General features: G+C 42.3%; 1 protein-coding gene across 1 annotated transcript in view; it reads left to right on the top strand.

The window, feature by feature from the left end:
• LOC132574366 (cytochrome P450 2C3-like) overlaps positions 1-19369 on the top strand; it is a 54999-nt gene that overhangs the window by 23593 nt on the left and 12037 nt on the right. The window contains exons 3-4 of the mRNA XM_060242729.1: positions 5653-5802; positions 17747-17907. Coding sequence (XP_060098712.1) covers positions 5653-5802; positions 17747-17907 — 311 coding nt within the window. The remainder of the gene's footprint in view (positions 1-5652; positions 5803-17746; positions 17908-19369) is intronic.

The following is a 19369-nucleotide window of genomic DNA, read 5'->3' as shown; positions in this document are numbered from 1 at the left end:
GAGTAGTAGTGCTCTTACAAAGGAATTTCAAAGGTAGATTAGAAAGAAAGACTGATTAATTGCATTTGATAATGAAGCTCAAGACAATGCATCCTCCAGGACTAAACTGAGAGCTAGTTTCCCTGTCTCATTACCAATGAGTTCTGTTATTATTTGGCATCTGAAATCACTCTCCAAGGAATAAGGACCAATCCAGATAGGAACAGAGAAATCCAATCTTCTTTAGAGACAACTTTTCAAACTAAGCCCACAAAAGGAGTACATTGTGCTTGTCAAAAGAATCCGTTTACGCTCCCACCCTCTCTCAGAAGAAGTCTGCTTGCATATAAAAGCTTATACCTGGAATACAACATTGTTTATCTTAAATCTGCCATGTGACTCCAACTAAGGTTTCTCTTTCTCTCTTCCTTCACTCAGTCTTCCTCCGCAAAAGAGGAGGAGCAACCCCAAGGAAGACGCAGAAGTCCTGCGTATGTCTGTGAGGGGAGGGGGGAGCTTGACTTCATATCTCTCCTGCATGAAACAGGAAGTAGCCATGGACCTCTGTGTATGTGTGTGTGTGTGAAGGGGGGGAGGAAAAGAGAGACAGAGGGGGGGAGAGAGAGAGAGAGAGAGAGAGGGAGGGAGGGAGGCAAGAGGCAAAAAACTGGAAACAAAAAGACACTAAGGAAGCTGGGGAAAATGTGAGTGATTGTGAGCTGCAACAACAGCCCTGGAAAGTAAGCAGGAGAAGGAAGTTGCTTGAGGGCCAGATTTGAGTCCTGTGCAGACTGGATTCATCCCACGGGCCACATGTTTTGCACCCCTGGTCTAGAGCATCCCTGACAAGTGTTTGTCCAGCCACTGCTTCAAGACTGCCAGTGAGGGGGAGCTCACCACCTCCCTGGATAGCTGATTCCACTCTTGTACAACTCTGACTGTAACAAAGTTTTTCCTTATATCCATCCATACCTTCCTGCCCTTAATTTAAACCCCATTATTGGGAGTCCTCTCCTGTGCTGCCAACAGGAACAGCTCCCTGCTTTCCTCTAAATGACAGCCCTACAAATACTTCAAAAGAACAATCATGTCCCTCCCGCCTCAACCTCTTCTCCAGACTGAACATTCCCAAGTCCCTCAGCCTTTCTTCATAGGGCTTCATCTCCAGGCCCCTGATCATCCTCCTCGCTCTCCTCTGTACCCACTCCATTCTGCCAACATCCTTCTTGAAGTGAGGCCTCCAGGACTGCACACAATATTCCAGGTGCAGCCTGACCAATACAGAGTACAGTGGAACTATGAAATCTTACCAGGGCTTTTTTGGAGCGGGAACAGCTGCCTTGGCATCAGAGTGTGTGGCCTAATATGCAAATAAGTTCCTGCTGGGCTTTTTCTACAAAAAAAGCCCTGTACAAAAACAATGTTAATGTCAGGGGTGTCGCCTAATATGCAAATGAGTTCCTGCTGGGTTTTTCTAAAAAAAAAAAGCTCTGCCTCTTATGATTTGGATGTTACACCAGGTGGTACGAGAATAAATGAAGGAGAGGCAAGAACAGTAGAGGTGTTATGAGAAAAGGGCACTGGATATGACAACAGAGAGTCATCTAGCTGGCTGTATGAGTCCAGTGTTTGTTTTCAGGATTTAACTTGACAGCATAGAGGAGTACACAATAAGAACATAAGAGAAGCCATGTTAGATCAGCCCAATGGCCCATCCAGTCCAACTCTCTGTATCACACAGTGGCCAAAAAAAATTATATATATATATATATATATATATATATATATATATATATATATATATATATATATATATATACACACACACACACACACACATACATATATACATATACATATATACACACACATATATACACACACACTGTGGCTAATAGCCACTGATGGACCCCTGCTCCATATTTTTATCTCAACCCCTCTTGAAGGTGGCTATGCTTGTGGCCGCCACCACCTCCTTTGGCAGTGAATTCCACATGTTTATCACCCTTTGGGTGAAGAAGTACTTCCTTTTATCCGTTTTAACCTGTCTGCTCAGCAATTTCATCGAATGCCCATGAGTTCTTGTATTGTGAGAAAGGGAGAAAAGGACTTCTTTCTCTACTTTCTCCATACCATGCATTATCTTGTAAACCTCTCTCATGTCACCCCGCAGTCGACATTTCTCCAAGCTAAAGAGTCCCAAGAGTTTCAACCTTTCTTCATAGGGAAATTGTTCCAGCCCTTTAATCATTCTAGTTGCCCTTTTCTGGACTTTCTCCAATGCTATAATATCCTTTTTGAGGTGCGGCGACCAGAACTGCACACAGTACTCCAAATGAGACTGCACCATCGATTTATACAGGGGCATTATGATACCGGCTGATTTGTTTTCAATTCCCTTCCTAATAATTCCCAGCATGGCATTGGCCTTTTTTATTGCAAACACACACTGTCTTGACATTTTCAGTGAGTTATCTACGACCCCAGGATCTTTCTCTTGGTCAGTCTCTGCCAGTTCACACCCCATCAACTTGTATTTGTAGCTCGGATTCTTGGCCCCAATGTGCATTACTTTGCACTTGGCCACATTGAACCGCATCTGCCACGTTGACGCCCACTCACCCAGCCTCAACAGATCCCTTTGGAGTTCCTCACAATCCTCTCTGGTTCTCACCACCCTGAACAATTTAGTGTCATCCGCAAACTTGGCCACTTCACTGCTCACTCCCAACTCTAAATCATTTATGAACAAGTTAAAGAGCATGGGACCCCGTACCAAGCCCTGCAGCACCTCACTCCTTACCGTCCTCCACTGCGAAGACTGCCCATTTATACTCACTCTCTGCTTCCTATTACTCAGCCAGTTTTTGATCCACAAGGGGACTTGTCCTTTTACTCCATGACTCTCAAGCTTTCTAAGGAGTCTTTGATGAGGAACTTTATCAAAAGCTTTCTGGAAGTCAAGGTAAACAACATCTATCGGGTCTCCTTTGTCTACGTTTGTTCATCCCCTCAAAGAAATGAAACAGGTTAGTGAGGCAAGATCTTCCCTTACAGAACCCATGCTGAGTCTTCCTTAATAACCCGTGTTCATCAATGTGCCTACTCATTCTGTCCTTGATAATGCTTTCTACAAACTTTCCCGGTATTGAAGTCAGACTGACTGGCCTGTAATTTCCCGGATCTCCTCTGGAACCCTTTCTAAAGATGGGGGTGACATTTTCTACCTTTCAGTCCTCAGGAACGGAGGCAGATTTCAATGAAAGATTACAGATTTTTGTTAGGAGATCCACAAGTTCAACTTTGAGTTCTTTCAGAACTCTCGGATGTATGCCATCCGGACCCGGTGACTTATTAGTTTTTAATTTGTCTATCAGTTGTAGGACTTCCTCTTTTGTCACCTCAATCTGACTCAGGTCTTTCAACACCCCTTCCAAAATTAGTGGTTCTGGGGCGGGCAAAAAGTTCTCATCTTCCACAGTGGAGGCAAAAAATGCATTCAGCTTCTCAGCCATTTCCTTATCCTCCTTCAGTAATCCTTTTACCCCATGGTCATCCAAGGGCCCCACTGCCTCCCTGGCTGGTTTCCTGCTTCTAATATATTTGAAGAAATTTTTATTATTGGTCTTTATATTTTTTTGCAATATGCTCCTCATAGTCCCTTTTTGCCTGCCTGATCACAGTCTTGCATTTGATTTGCCACAGCCTGTGTTCCCTTTTACTAATCTACTAGGACTGGTTTTCCACTGCTTAAAGGAGTCCTTCTTACCTTTTACAGCTTCCATTACTTTGTTTGTTAACCATGCAGGCCTTTTCTTATGCCTGTTTGTGCCCTTCCTAACTTGTGGTATGTATTTTATCTGAGCTTCTAGGATTATAGTTTTAAATAGTCTCCAAGCTTCCCCAAGGGTTTTGACCGTATTTACCTTTCCTTTCAGTTTCCTCCTCACATGCCTCCTCATCTCAGAGAATTTACCCCTTTTAAAGTTAAACGTGGTTGTGGCAGTCTTTTTGGGCAACTCCCTATTTATACAAACGGTGAAATCAATAACATTATGGTCACTGCTCCCAAGTGGCGCAATTACTTTTACATCTCTCACCAAGTCTTGGGCATTACTTAGGACCAAATCCAGGATCGCCCCACCCCTGGTAGGCTCTGAGACCATCTGCTCCATAGCACAGTCATTGAGAGCATCAAGAAACTCAATCTCTTTCTCTCGACCAGAACACATATTGACCCAATCAATCTGCGGGTAGTTAAAATCCCCTATTACAACACAGTTTTTATGTTTAGCCGCTATCTTTAAGCCTTCCATCATATTATCATCGTCGTCTCTCTTTTGATTTGGCGGGCGATAACAAACTCCCATAGTTAAATTTCTTTTTGGGCCATCTATTTCAACCCAAAGCATTTCTAGAAGGGAATCTAATTCTCTGACCTCAGTCTTACTGGACCGTATATCCTCTCTGACATACAGAGCCACCCCACCTCCAACCCTTCCCTCCCTATCCTTCCGATATAACTTATATCCAGGAATCACCGTGTCCCACTGAATCTCCTCATTCCACCAAGTTTCTGAAATTCCCACAATGTCTATGTTTTCTCCCAACACTAAATATTTCAATGCACCAATTTTACTTTGAACACTTCTAGCATTTGCATGCAAACATCTATAATTTCCCAGGCAAGCTAGGCCCGCCAACTTCCTCCTGCCACCTCGAGACTCTGGCAGACGGTCCATACTGTTTGTCACCATCACAGTGGACAACTCTGATCTGTTACCCGGTAGAAAAATAGCAGCCAACCCTTCATCTCTTTGAGACGAGTCCTTCCAAACCAGAGACATTTCATCTTCTGTCGGCTTTCCCCCAAGATTTAGTTTAAAAACTGCTCTGCCACCTTTTTGATTTTAAGCGCCAGCAGCCTGGTTCCATCCAGGGACAAGTGGAGACAGTCTCTTTTGTACAGCTCCCGCTTGTTCCAGAAAGCATCCCAGTGCCTAACAAACTTAAACCCTTCCTCCTTACACCATCGTCTCATCCACACATTGAGACTTCTAATTTGTGCCTGTCTCTCCTGCCCTGCACGTGGAACAGGTAGCACTTCTGAGAAGGCTACCTTGGAGGTCCTGGCCTTAAGTCTCCCGCCTAGCAGCCTAAATTTTTCCTCCAGGACCTCACGACTGCATTTCCCCACATCGTTGGGGCCAACATGCACCATGACCACAGGCTCCTCCCCAGCACTGTCTATCAGCCTATCTACTACACGCGTAATGTTCGCTACCTTCGCACCAGGCAGGCAAGTCACCATATGGTCAGTAAGCGGTTTCGCCACCCAGCTGTCTACTTGCCTAAGGATCGAAGGAGGGGAGGGACGGTGGCTCAGTGGTAGAGCATCTGCTTGGTAAGCAGAAGGTCTCAGGTTCAATCCCCGGCATCTCCAAAAAAGGGTCCAGGCAAAAAGGTGTGAAAAACCTCATCTTGAGGCCCTGGAGAGCCGCTGCCAGTCTGAGTAGACAATACTGACTTTGATGGACCAAGGGTCTGATTCAGTATAAGGCAGCTTCATATGTTCATGTGTTCATGAGAGTTCACGGTTTCTAGGCTGATGACTTAAATCATTGTTAACATGAATTTCTACAAGGTATAATGTCTCATTTTTGATGGCCTCAGGTCTCTCATCACCTAATGTTCACATATGGGAGCCGCAGAGGAAGTTTGGATTAGTTACATTGCGGAAGCTAGGGCTGGGACAGAAGGTTCTGCAGAGACAAATAGAAGATCTGGCCCTTCAACTTGCGGAGACTTTTGCACGTGAAAACGGTATGTTTTACTGGTACTGGGATAACATGTCCTGCTCTGCAGAAATCTTTTATGAATACTGTCTTCTGCTACATTTCTTCTTGGATGTGTAAACTAGTTTAGTGCTGCCTTTTCAAGGTGCTCCAAACTGTTTGAACATGAGAACATAAGAGAAGCCATGTTAGATCAGGTAATGGCCCATCCAGTCCTACACTCTATGCTACACAGTGGCCAAAACCCAGGATCCATCAGGAGGCCCACCAGCAGGGCCAGAACTCCAGTAGCCATCTTACTGTTGCCTGCCCCCCAACACAAGTTTTTAAAGTTAGTTTTTAAGGTATGTTAGGACAGTTTCTTTTTGCTGTGCTACGACCACTGTTCTGGAATTCTTCTTTAGATACCCTGAGTATTTAGTATGGCCTGACTCTCTCAAGCCACAAAACAGCTTGTCTATTTCTTACCATGTCTGACTCAGGAGATATCTTTGGGGGTGGAGCCTGGAGGCTTTTCCATTGCCTAAATAAATATACAGCAGTGCAGTTCCCCTGAATACAGACTTCATTTCCTCATCCTCTTTTTTGCCTACCCTGGCAGCTGCACTTCCACAAAATGAAAGTGAAATTTGTCATATCCCCGCAAGTTCTCTTGTCAGACTTTGGAAGCAATTTCAAGAATGGCTTTATTAAGGGACACACACACAAAGCAGCCAAAATAAACATAGTTTGCAAGCCCACACTTTTGTGAACTTACTGAGGCAAATGGTATAGATCGTTTTACTCACAGCAGTTGCTGAACATAACTATCTGCTGTATTTCAACAAGCTTCTTCAGTCTAACACAGGAATATGAAAGGAGAGCATCCTGGGGGATGGAGTTTTTCTCCATCTCATAATCTGGTTCTAGTTAAATCTGTACTATCCATTTTACTATACACACAACTTCTGAAATGAATGCAAAACAAGCTTGCTTCTTTTTGTTTCTCACATGCTTCACGCAGTCACCAAAAAGAGCCATCTGGATATGCCTGCTCACACCACCCATGCAGCTTTTGTCCTGCTGACATTTAAAGGCACACACACAGTTCAGAACACAAGCAGTTTGCAAGCTTCTTCTACACTTGCTGAGATTTTAAGGCACATGGTGACTGTTGGGGTAGGGCTTTCTCCCACTGGCCGGCTGGCTCACAGTGAGGAGAAGCCTGCAAAACTGGAGGATCCTAGAGGACTGGCAAGCTTCCTGCTTCTTCCATTGATTACTGTGGGTCAAAAGAACAAATCACAGTCTGTCAAGGTAACCCTGCTAGTACCATCCAAAACTAGGACTATGGGACAACAATATGGGACTTTTTAATAATGTAAGGAATCTAAATTGGATCATCCTTTATATGCAGCGTTAACATATAAATGGGAGTCTTGTTTCAAAGAAAGTAAGTCATTGTTCACCTGACCATAAGTGTTACATGAGTGCCCCAAAAGATGAATGATTCCTGCTAGGAAAATATCAGATTTTGACACTATTGGGAAATGGCTGTCCAAGATGTGACTGTGGAATTGTATCCTGGCAGCAGAACAAACCAAACAACCTATGTTCTTAACTAATTTCTGTATTGCAAGCATGAGAGGAGTGGATTCAAGGAAAGAATGGAAGTCCTATAAGCCAAGAGTGATTTGTAGTCAACTACATTCATCAGGAACCCTCAGGGAGAAACCTGAAATCAAAGAGATGCAATTTCTAGGGGCTGATTTTTATGTCATAAAGCATCACATGCTGCCTTTCTCCCCTGAAACAGTAACTTAAGACAGCTTACAAAAGCCACAGATACCAACAGGACATTAACATCAAAAGGAACATAATAATCAGCAATTAGCCCCTGTATCTACCACCAAGTCTTGTGCTTGTCAAAGGCATATGTGAAAAGTCTTACACTGCATGCAGAACTGGACAAAGAAAGGCCTTCTTCAAATCCCCCCACCACCACCAAATTGTCACAAAGCGCAGGAAGCCATTGTTATAAAAAAGCACATCTGGATGATGGTTGGAAAAATGGATCTAAATGAAAGCTTCAATAGGAGAAGAGGACCAGAGACATTGCACAAGGTCATATTGGTAAATGGGAGTTGTGGTCCCTCAAGTAATAATAATAAGTAGGTAGCTCGAAAGCTGAATAAGCCTTCTAAAGCCAATACCAACCTCTTAAATGAAGCTGCTTCATAATGGGAGCATTATGCTCCCACTTCTGGGTTTGCACCAATAAACAAGCAGTCATATTCTGTACCAAATGAAGCCTCCAGATAATTTTCAGGGCATTCCCCCTGCAATAACCCAGCCTTGAAGTCACAGAAGCATGGGTCAGTCAGTGTGGTCAGACTGATGGAATCCAGGAGGGGATCCAGACTTTGCACCAAGAGCAAGTGAACACACATATACCTTATCTATTGTGATCATTTCACAACGCTGTCAGATTCAGTAAAAACCCCTAAGCTCTTAACTATGGGTCAGTTTCAGGGCTACACGATCTCATGTGGACAAAGCAATCCCTTCCCTGACCTCCACATTTCCAACCAGTGCTATCTCCATCTTGCCTGGATTCAATTTTTGCCTGTTCTCCCACAGCCACTTGACCGTAGTATCCAGGCACTGCCCCAGCACAACCGATCACAGCTGCTGAACCTCTGAGCCATACCCCGAGCGGTCAAGGGAATTAGAACTGTAGGAACATAAGAACATAAGAGAAGCCATGTTGGATCAGGCCAACGGCCCATCAAGTCCAACACTCTGTGTCACACAGTGGCAAAAAATGTTATATACACACATACACTGTGGCTAATAGCCACTGATGGACCTGTGCTCCATATTTTTATCTAAACCCCTCTTGAAGGTGGCTATACTTGTGGCCGCCACCACCTCCTGTGGCAGTGAATTCCACATGTTAATCACCCTTTGGGTGAAGAAGTACTTCCTTTTATCCGTCTTAACCTGTCTGCTCAGCAATTTCATCGAATGCCCACGAGTTCTTGTATTGTGAGAAAGGGAGAAAAGGACTTCTTTCTCTACTTTCTCCATTCCATGCATTATCTTGTAAACCTCTATCATGTCACCCCGCAGTCGACGTTTCTCCAAGCTAAAGAGTCCTAAGCGATTCAACCTTTCTTCATAGGGAAAGTGCTCCAGCCCTTTAATCATTCTAGTTGCCCTTCTCTGCACCTTCTCTAAAGCTATAATATCCTTTTTGAGGTGCGGCGACCAGAACTGCACACAGTACTCCAAATGAGACCGCACCATCGATTTATACAGGGGCATTATGATACTGGCTGATTTGTTTTCAATTCCCTTCCTAATAATTCCCAGCATGGCATTGGCCTTTTTTATTGCAAACGCACACTGTCTTGACACTGTACTAGAGAAGCCACCAACATGGTAAGCAGACCCTCTGAGGCACCATTCCCTTCCCTGTGCACAGTCTCTCCATCTGTCTACACTGTAGAAGATGGGTCTTCCAAGGGACTTGCTGCTTTAAGACTTCTTAAAGCAAAGAGAGCCCTTGAAGCAATTTCTCCCTACAGAGGATCCCAAAGTGTAAAATTCTTTGGTGTGATCTGTAACTAGGGCTTTTTTTTAGTGAGAACGCACAGGAACGCAGTTCAGGCTGGCTTGATGGCCTAATATGCAGGTAAGCTCCTGTTGGGCTTTTTCTACAAAAAGTCCTCTGTGAAACAGTGGTGACATTAGGGTGTGGTCTAATATGCAAATGAGTTCTTGCTGTCTGGAACTAAGATGAACTGCATTCATTTATTTAATCATTTATACCTTGCTTTTGTCTCACATTGGGGACTAAAAGACAGCGTACAAAATACATAACTAAACTATAAAAATATACAAAGCCTCAACTGCCAAGAGGCCATAAGGACACTCTTCCAACCTCAGGTGGGATATAGTGATGTCCCAGGCTAATGCTCATTTGGATAACATTGATCCCTAGGGTTGTAGGCTGCAAGCCGCACAGGCTAAAAAACCAAGGGCCAAAAGGTATTTGTCTCTTGCCCTTTGGAGAAACTGAGGCTCACTTACAAAAACAAAATCTTCCTATTATTACAGTTACCTCAAAGCTCAGATCCCAGTAACAAAGTTGTGCAGGTACTTTCCTCACATTAATTTTAAGGGTAGGATCTACTGGCTGACCTCCTTTGGGAATTTTTTAAAAAATCTCATAATGTGCTGAATAGTCTATGAAATTGTAATGAATTCTCCAACTCAGTTTTTAATTAAATGTATCCCAAGGGGGGGGTGGAGCGTCGCGAGGTAATGGCAGACGCGAAATAAGCGAGGTCCATATACCTCCTTCCCCTTTCAACAAATTGAAAGACTCTACAAACTCCAATGACAACTAAATCAAAAGGGAAAACGGTGCGTCAAAGAAAGAAGCAAACTTTGGGGGAAAAAGTTGCGGTTTCCGACTACTTTCCGCCAGAAAACTCAAACAAGGTCAGTGGCCCAGACTTCTGCTCCCCGACCGCGTGCAAAATGGCGCTTAGCCCTGCTCCCGCTCCTTCTAATCAACCTATTTCCCCAGTGGCTCCCGTTTGTAAAGAAGATGGCCCAATTAGTCGTAGAGACCTAGATCTCCTACGACTTGACATCCATAAATACTTCAAAGACACTATAGCTGAGCATATCAGCCCTCTAAAAGCTCAGATGGAAGAACTAACTGAAGACCTGGCCACTACCGCCAAAATAGCAGAACAATCAGCGGAGCTGGGTTTGTCCATCAAAACGGAGCTTGTCAATATCAAGAGTAATGAAAACAAGCTTCAGGACAGAATATTAATCTTGGAGAATAAATGGAGAGCTTTGAACCTGAAGCTACGTGGGATTGATGAGGGGGCTGAAGAAAAAAGTGATCTGTTACTTCTCATAGCGGGCTGGCTGCAAGAAAAGCTCTCGTTCCAAGGAAATATGGCGAATAACATTGTAAGAGTGCAGAGGCTGGGATCTAGGAAATCGTTGCGAAGCAACTTTAATAGAGACATCCTGGTACAATGTTCAAATCCCAGAATCAAAGAAATGATCTTACAAAAGGCAAGACAGAGTGATGACTTAATGTACAATGGGAAAAAAGTGCTATTTCTTTTGGACTTATCTCCTGAAGCGCTGGAAAAAAGACGCAATCTGAGGATTATTACGCATAAACTACATATAAACAACTTAAGATTCCGGTGGAGTCCAACATCTGAGATTTTGCTCTATAAAAATGGCGTCCTACATAGAGCACACGATGCGCAGTCAGGGATCGAATTAATGGCCGCCTTATCGCTCACACTCACTCCGGAAGAGAAGGCAGACCTGTGGAAGCTGTTTCCGGCGCCGAGAGACCAGACGCCTGATACAGATGGAGATGCATGAATACTTCTTCTCTTAACTTTTTACTGTTTGATATCACCGTTCCTGGTTTGTGGATCCTTCAATGACTCCAACTGACGGGAGCTTGGTCGGGAGCACCTTCGCGTCTACAATTAGCCAGTACACCAACGCGCATGGGGATCGGAAGAGGCTTTGGCGACAGAGAGCCGACATCAGCTTTGACAGCAGCAAGGCTTCTTCCCCGTCCCTATTTTTCTCTCTCGTTATGTGAATACTCTAGCTGATTGGAGGCCGTGGCAACACCGCTCGCAACGCTTTCCATCAACCTTAGCCTGGAAACTTTATCATTCTCTCTCTTCCCCCCTCCCCCCCCCCCCGTATCCTGGCGGTCACTTGAGGATCCTACAACATTAATTGGGTATGGGACCTGGTGGGGCGGGGAACATCTCTGCCTGCTAATCGGATTTCAAAGTCAAAAGAGCCCCCATTCAAAATGCTGAGGAACTTGGAGTGCGGGAATGCGGCTGTTGAACCACTGAAAACTGTAAGAATCCTGGTTTCAAAACGGGGCTTCTTATGCCGAGACTTTTTTGTGCTTTAAAAAAAAAAAAAAGAGGGTTTGACTACAGGTGTTGTAATGAAGAGTGTGTGTTTTTAACTCTGTTGTCATCTGTGCAAGCGAGGTTCTTCCTCTGCCTTTCTTGATTTCAATTTTCACAATAATTCCTATACAGTCCCACCCAGGGAGAAGTTCAGAAACGGCATTTGCCAACCAGTAGTCTAGCTATAGGATCATAAAGCTTGTAGCTCTTTGAGGCTAAAGGGCAGGGCCAAAAGCAGAGACTCCACCTCTTCAGTTCCCAAATTGGGAAGGGGAGGCCATTTGATCTTGATGCCAGGAGGAAATCTACATCAGATTGGAGATTCCAGGCAGAACAGCGTGCTGCAAAGGGAGAGGGTGGGCTAACTACCAACTTGATCAATGTTCTGCCTATACAATAGTTAATCAACTTGTTACAAAAGATATTTGTGGGTGCATATGTGTGTGTATATATAGGTGCTTGCATGTATATATATATTTATAACTTCTTGAATGCCTAAATATATGTAAGTCTCCACTTGCTCCTCTTTTGGTTGCAATATCTCACATGTGGCGGGAGGATAAGTAGATACTACTTGTTGAGAATGTTCCACAGTTCTTTACGTTTAAAATAAATTTTTATTATTATTTTTTTAAAAGCACATCTTTGTGTTGCAAGACTTGCATACCAAAGCCCAGTTACAAGTTTAAGTTAGACTTCTTGTGGTTACAGGCTAGTTTTCATATAGAGTAAACTGTGCAGACACTGTATATTTATAACAAGTGTTGGAGCTTTAACTGATATTGTGGCCTTAAACTTCTAGCCTATACGGCTTTATTTAAAGGCTCCATGGACCTGAAGTAACCAATCACGGTTAAACAAGAGTTGGCTTAACAATGAATCTGTATTTGTGTATGTGATTTATATTTACTTATTAATGCCCTTGAAAGGCATCTATGCTACAAAAGTGTGAATACTGATGGATACCATTATTGTAGTTAATATCTGTTGGAGTTTGTTCATCAATACTTATAATGGGGAAGGAGGGGGAGTTAGGATCTTAATTATCTATTGGAGGTTATTTGCGCCCTCCTGGAAGGAGTGTGGAAGTTTCAAGATAGGGAAAATTAATAGTGTTTTCCCTGACCTCTTTGTCTAAAAGAAGTTTCGAAACGTTACCCGTATTAGGGTTTTTTTTGTTTCTTTTCTCTAAGTCAAACTAACCATAGTTTACCTTCCTACAAGGTAGTTAAGAAAGGTAAAGGTTGTTTTGTTTTTGTTTCGTGTTGTGTGTGTGTGTGTGTGTGTGCTTTTTTCTCTTTACAATCATTTCCCCTTTCCATTTGTGTCCCTCCTTTTTTTCCCCCTTCTTCTCTTGAGTGTTATTGCCGCAAGTCGCTCCGGGTCACCACAGTCAAATCTGCGATAGCTAGCACATCTTAACAAATTTTTCTATTTAATTTTTTACTTATTTATTTGTTAGCCTCACCATGTCTAGGGATATCAAAATTCTCACCTGGAACTGCAGAGGGTTTAAAAACCCTATTAAAAGAGCTCGCATTTCTAATCTTCTGGCCAAAGAACAACCTCAGATAGTCTGCCTCCAAGAAACCCATGCAAAAAAGCAAACCTCTTCCTTGTTGCGTTCCAGATGGTTTGACCAGATCTTCCAAGCTGCAGGCACTTCAAAAGCGAGGGGAGTAGCAATTCTAATTTCTAAATCTGTGTCTTTCAGTGTGCAAGATACGAAAGCTGATCCCAAAGGCAGATATGTATTTGTTAAAGGTATTCTAAATGGCAGACCAATAACAATTGCATCTATTTATTCACCAAACAGTGGCCAGTTGGAATTCCTGGAGGAAACCTTTTCTGATCTGATGGGATTCAGGCAGGGAGAGCTTATCATCGGAGGTGACCTTAATTACATTGTTGATTCAGCCCTGGATAAATCAGGTCGTTCAGGATCTCAGCATACTCCTCCCAAGAAGTCAGGTTTATATGATCTTTTACTTTCTTTTAACTTGATAGACATCTGGAGGACACTAAACCAAGGAGCAAGAGACTACACCTTTTTTTTCTCATATACACAATTCCTATTCTAGAATTGATTATATCTTAATATCCCCTAATCTTTTAAAATTTGTTGACAATGCAAACATAGGCTCTAGAACAATCTCTGACCATTCTTGGGTATCTGGGGTGTTGTCTTTTGTTGACCCTGATAATAAAGGCCCAACTTGGTCATTAAACAAACTCCTCTTGTCTAAGGAGAGCGTTTGTGAGAAAGTTAGAAAATCAATACAAGACTATTTTCTACACAATGGCAATTGTGGAGTGTTGCAACATCTGATATGGGACGCATTTAAAGCTGTCCTCAGAGGGAATTTAATTTCTATTGCAGCAGCATGCCATAAGAACAGAGGTAAAGCTATTTCAGAGCAACAACTTAAAATTGCTGAATTGGAAAAGAAACACATGAAATACGGGGGAAAGAAATACTTAAAAAAACTCTCACTTGAAAGAAACAAATTAGAACTACTGGAAACGTCAGACATACAAAAAAAATTGCTATATTTGAAGCAGAAGTTTGTTACCAAAACTTCAAAATCCCTCAGACTCTTGAGGTCTAGGTTGCATCAACAGAGGGAAACAACAATAATTCATTCTATACGTGCATCTACAGGAGAGGTTTACGTCACTCCTAAGGAAATCACTGGCGTGTTTCAGGAATACTATTCTACTCTCTACTCATCCACTGTTGATAGCGGCTTAGATTTTAAAACGTTCTTAAAAAATACTAATTTTGACAGAAAATTAACCAAAGAGGATGCTGACTTCATGGACAGACCGATTTCGGAATCTGAAATTATGGAGGCATTATCCTCTATAAAAAACAATAAGGCAACAGGGAAAGACGGATTCCCAGTGGAATTTTATAAAACGTTTAGTTCTGACGTTTTACAGTCTTTCCTAAAAACTTGCAATCTTGCTATGAAAACTGGTGTACTTCCAGATTCGTGGAAGGATTCCAAGATGATTGTGATACACAAAGAAGGCAAGGATAAGCAAAACCCCAAATCCTACAGACCGATTTCAATTCTGAATCATGATTTCAAAAATTTTTCAACTATATTGGCTCGCAGACTAAATAAAATTATCTGTTCTTATGTGCATTCTGACCAAGCAGGATTCATTCCAGGACGCTCCATTTCAGACAATATTAGGAGAACCCTCAATCTAATACATTTTGGCAAGATGTCTAAAATACCTTCTCTAATTCTTTCTCTGGACGCAGAAAAAGCGTTCGATATGTTAGAAATTAGTTATTTAAAGGCTGTTTTAAATTACATGGGATATGGCCTAAATTTTCTAAATTCCATTTCGGCTATCTACAAAAACCCTAAAGCACAACTAACTATTAACAATCACAGATCGGACGAAATTCATTTATCAAGAGGCACACAACAAGGATGTCCGCTTTCTCCAATTTTGTTTGCCATCTCGTTGGAACCTCTGGCCCACTCAATACGGTCGGATCCTGATATTGAAGGTATTATGGTGAGAGGTATCTCCCACAAAATCAGCCTTTTTGCGGACGACACTGTTTTTTATTTGAGCAACCCTTTACATTCGTTAACCAAATTAATGCAAACTTTAACATCATTTAAGGAGTTCTCAGGCTTTACCATCAACTTGTCTAAATCGGAGATTTTCCCAATTCACCTACCTCCAGATGTCTACCAATGTTTAGAATCTTCTTTTCCCTTTAAATGGGTGACCAAATCATGGCGACATCTGGGCATTTACATACCTTTGGACCAATCTAAACTATTCGAAGCAAATTATAAACAACTTTTTACAACCACCAAAACCAATCTGAATAAATGGACTAAGCTCCAGCTTAATTTGGTAGAGAAAATTGACTTATTAAAATCTTTTGTTCTACCTAAGTTTCTTTTCTTATTCCAAAATCTTCCTATTCCTATAAAAAGCAACGATATGAAACCTTGGCAAAAATGTTTCTCCCTTTTTATATGGAATAATAAGAAAACAAGGATATCATATCAGGTCCTGTCTAAACCTACGACTAAGGGTGGTTTGGCTGCACAAATCTTGAACAGTTATTACGTGGCAGCCCAGCTTCGTAATGTTTTACTTTATGCCAGAAAAAAGTACCAGCTGCCATGGATTTAAATCGAATCTGCAAGTGTGCACCCTGTACGTCTTAATGAATTCCTTTGGAATACTAGAGCTGAACGAAGTAAAATAGTGTTAAACAACCCTTTTCTGAGATGTACCTTGGAGATTTGGGATAAATTTAGAAATCTCACAGTCCAGCCCTCCACTTCAGTAATGGCCTTTTTGGGTCAACCTTGGTTTCCTCCAGGAATGTCTAAGGGGGGATTTGAAATCTGGCGACAACACAACATCCTTAGAATTTCAGATGTCAGCTCCAAAGGCCATCTGCTTACACAGGAAAAATTGGAATCCAAATATAGGCTCAAAATTCCCTGGTATGAGTATCATCAACTTTATGACGTGCTAAATAAAGTTGTTCCTGTTATGATACCCGAAAGCCAGTTAAATGTTTTTGAAAAACTAATTATTAAAGAAAACACAATAATGAGAGGTGTGATTTCAAAACTATACCATTTATTGAACCAAAAAAATTGGGCGTCGGCTTCAGCACAACAAAACGCTTGGACCAAAGACTGCTCTATTAATCTATCAGAAGACCAATGGTCCACGATCTGGATGTCTTCAATCTGCAAATCCCGTTGCACAAACTTTAAACTGCAACAATTCAAATTAACTTCAAGGTGGTATTTGACTCCTCTTTCCCTCAGCCATGCAAGTAAAAGCTATAATCCTCTTTGTTGGAAAGGTTGTGGGGAAGTTGGATCATTTCTCCACTGCTGGTGGTCCTGCCAGAAAGTTCAAGTTTTTTGGAATACCTTGATTAGCAAAATTGAGATCGTTGTTAATGAAACCATTCCTCGGACTCCGGAATCCATTTTGCTTAACTACTGGCCATCTAATAAATACTCCAAGCAAAAAAAGGAACTTATTTCCCTTCTGATATTGGCAGGCAAAATCTTGCTCGCAAAGTCTTGGAAAGTGGCAAAGGTCCCTTCAATTACTCGGTGGTTTCAAAAGGTATGGGAAATGATTATACAGGACAAAATAGCCTCTCAACTTACACTTAGTGATAACCCTAAGGCTGGAGTTTTTTTTGTTGAAAAATGGTTTAAATTTTTTGAACATGTGAATGCTAATCCGTCAAAAAAGAACAAAATGCCAACGAAATACCTAAATTTTGTTTTGTATTGAGGTACATTTGCCATCACTAATGATCATTCTAAGAATTTTGGCTGTGGTGCTTGGGGTAGCTGAAGTTAATACAATTAACCTTCCCCCCCCCCCTTTGTGCTTGTGTGTGTGGATGGATGAGTGTGTTCTGGATTACTGTTTTTTTGATGTTCAAAATATTGTAATATTGTATTTCTTATATGGAAACTTTTTCTTGTTAATAAAAATAAAAAACTTTGAGTTTAAAAAAAAATGTATCTCATATTTCACAGATACCTTTACAAAAACCACTACCTTTTCCCTCTGAGTAATTAATGGTAACTTCTTCCTCTTACAGAAAGCATCAAAATTAGCCTACATCTGTCTCACCAAAGGGGGGGGGGGTGGAATCAAAAGAGATAATCTCATATTCAGCTGTTTCCTGTCTTAACAAATTTCATTCCCTATATTAACATATAATTCACTGCCACAGGAGGTGGTGGCGGCCACGTATAGCCACCTTCAAGAGGGGTTTAGATAAAAATATGGAGCACAGGTCCATCAGTGGCTATTAGCCACAGTGTATGTGTGTATATAAAATTTTTTGCCACTGTGTGACACAGAGTGTTGGACTTGATGGGCCGTTGGCTGATCCAACATGGCTTCTCTTATGTTCTTATGTTCTTAACAAGAGAATTAAAACAATTGTCAATGTTTTGCATATCTCTTGGTTTTCAGGGCAGCCTTTTGACCCTTCAGCACACTTCTTTTCTTCAATCGCCAATGTGATCAGTGCTCTGGTTTTTGGACATCAGTTTTCTCCTGATGATGAAGAATTTCTCAAGCTGATGTATGCCCTGGATTATAGTGTACATTTTGGAGGTACCTTCTTTCATCTTGTGAGTAGTCTTTTGCTTTGCAATTGTCTTGGGGAGAGATTAGGGCATCTCACTGCATGGATGGTAAACTAATGCTGGGAGAACGGTATTATACATGAACCAGCCTTTTGTTCAATCAGGCCGTTGGTCTCTCCAAGTCAGTACTGTTTACTCTGACTGGCATCAGCTCTCCAGGGTCACAGGCGGAGAGGTCTTTCTTACTTGCTTTTCTTTTCAGAACTCCTTTGAGCAGATGATCTTGAGCAATGACTAAAAGAATCATACAGTATTTACTGAAGAGAAACATGCTAGACAGAGATTTGGTGACCAGTTTGGTGTTCCTGTCACCGTCTAGCAACTGACAGGGAATATTACCTTCTGGTGTGAGATAGCAGAGGTCTTTCCTTCATATCACCTACTACTTGACAAGAGCAGAAGGAACTGTTGGTTCATAAACACTTGAGCAGGGTGATCATTCCACTCGGTTTCCAGCGTGTTCTTTTTTTCCCTACAACCCCGCTCCAAGGTGCACTTCAGAGCCCGCATAGAACTGGGCCAGGAGCGCTTGTGCGCTTGTCTGCCCCTGTGCATACACAGTGGGAATTTGGGAAAAAAACACCAAACCCAGACACAGGGCCATGGTTGCAGCAGATGAGTGATGTGCATGACCAACCACGGGCCCATGCGGCTTTGATGCTGGCTTAGAGGCTGCCAAGTGATCGACACAAAGCAGTGCAAAAAGGCGAGATCCTGCCATGACAACCTGCCCATCTGATCGCACCCAGTCTGTCCTTAAGAGATGCTGCAGTAAATGCTTGGGGAAATATTGGTCAAATCTGAGGGAGCAAGTTGCAATACCGAACCTAGCAAACAAAGGCAAGAATATTTGTGATCAAATCACTAAAGTGCAATGAAGAACTTTCATTCAAAATATCAAAAGTCTAATATAAACCTATATAGATTGCATGCATACACTATACCAAAGGTTCACAGCCTTTTTTGAGTATAAGGAATCTTTTACAACATAACACACGGACACACACACTCTCCCAATGTGATAGTAGTTGTACATAACCAATGATCAAAAGTTCAAAATGACAATGCTTAGAACACGTGTGAATTCCTGACCCCTTGCAATAACTGCATCCCCCTCCTGGATCCTCAGTCTTGTGAAGCTGGATAGCTTCGCTCTTCTCTGCTGGCTGTGCAGGGATTGGGTTCTTGCCACTTTTGACCTCTGGATGGCTGAACTGTGCAGGATTCTTGAGCCTCTTCAGTGGATAGATGGCTGGCTGGCTGGCTGGCTGGCTGGCTGGATGGATGGATGGATGGATGGATGGATGGATGGATGGATGGTCTGTCTTATGGTATTTTTCCTCTCTAGATCAGGGGTGTTGAACTCATTTGTTATGAGGGTCAGATATGACATAAATGAGACTTTGTTGGGCAGGGCCATGTCGGGTTGGGTCGAGCAATGTCGAGC

Source organism: Heteronotia binoei, chromosome 6 (genome assembly GCF_032191835.1).
Source record: "Heteronotia binoei isolate CCM8104 ecotype False Entrance Well chromosome 6, APGP_CSIRO_Hbin_v1, whole genome shotgun sequence".
Lineage (NCBI taxonomy): Eukaryota > Metazoa > Chordata > Lepidosauria > Squamata > Gekkonidae > Heteronotia > Heteronotia binoei.
The sequence above is the reverse complement of the archived record's forward strand: the minus strand, read 5'-3'. Positions and strand labels throughout refer to the sequence as shown.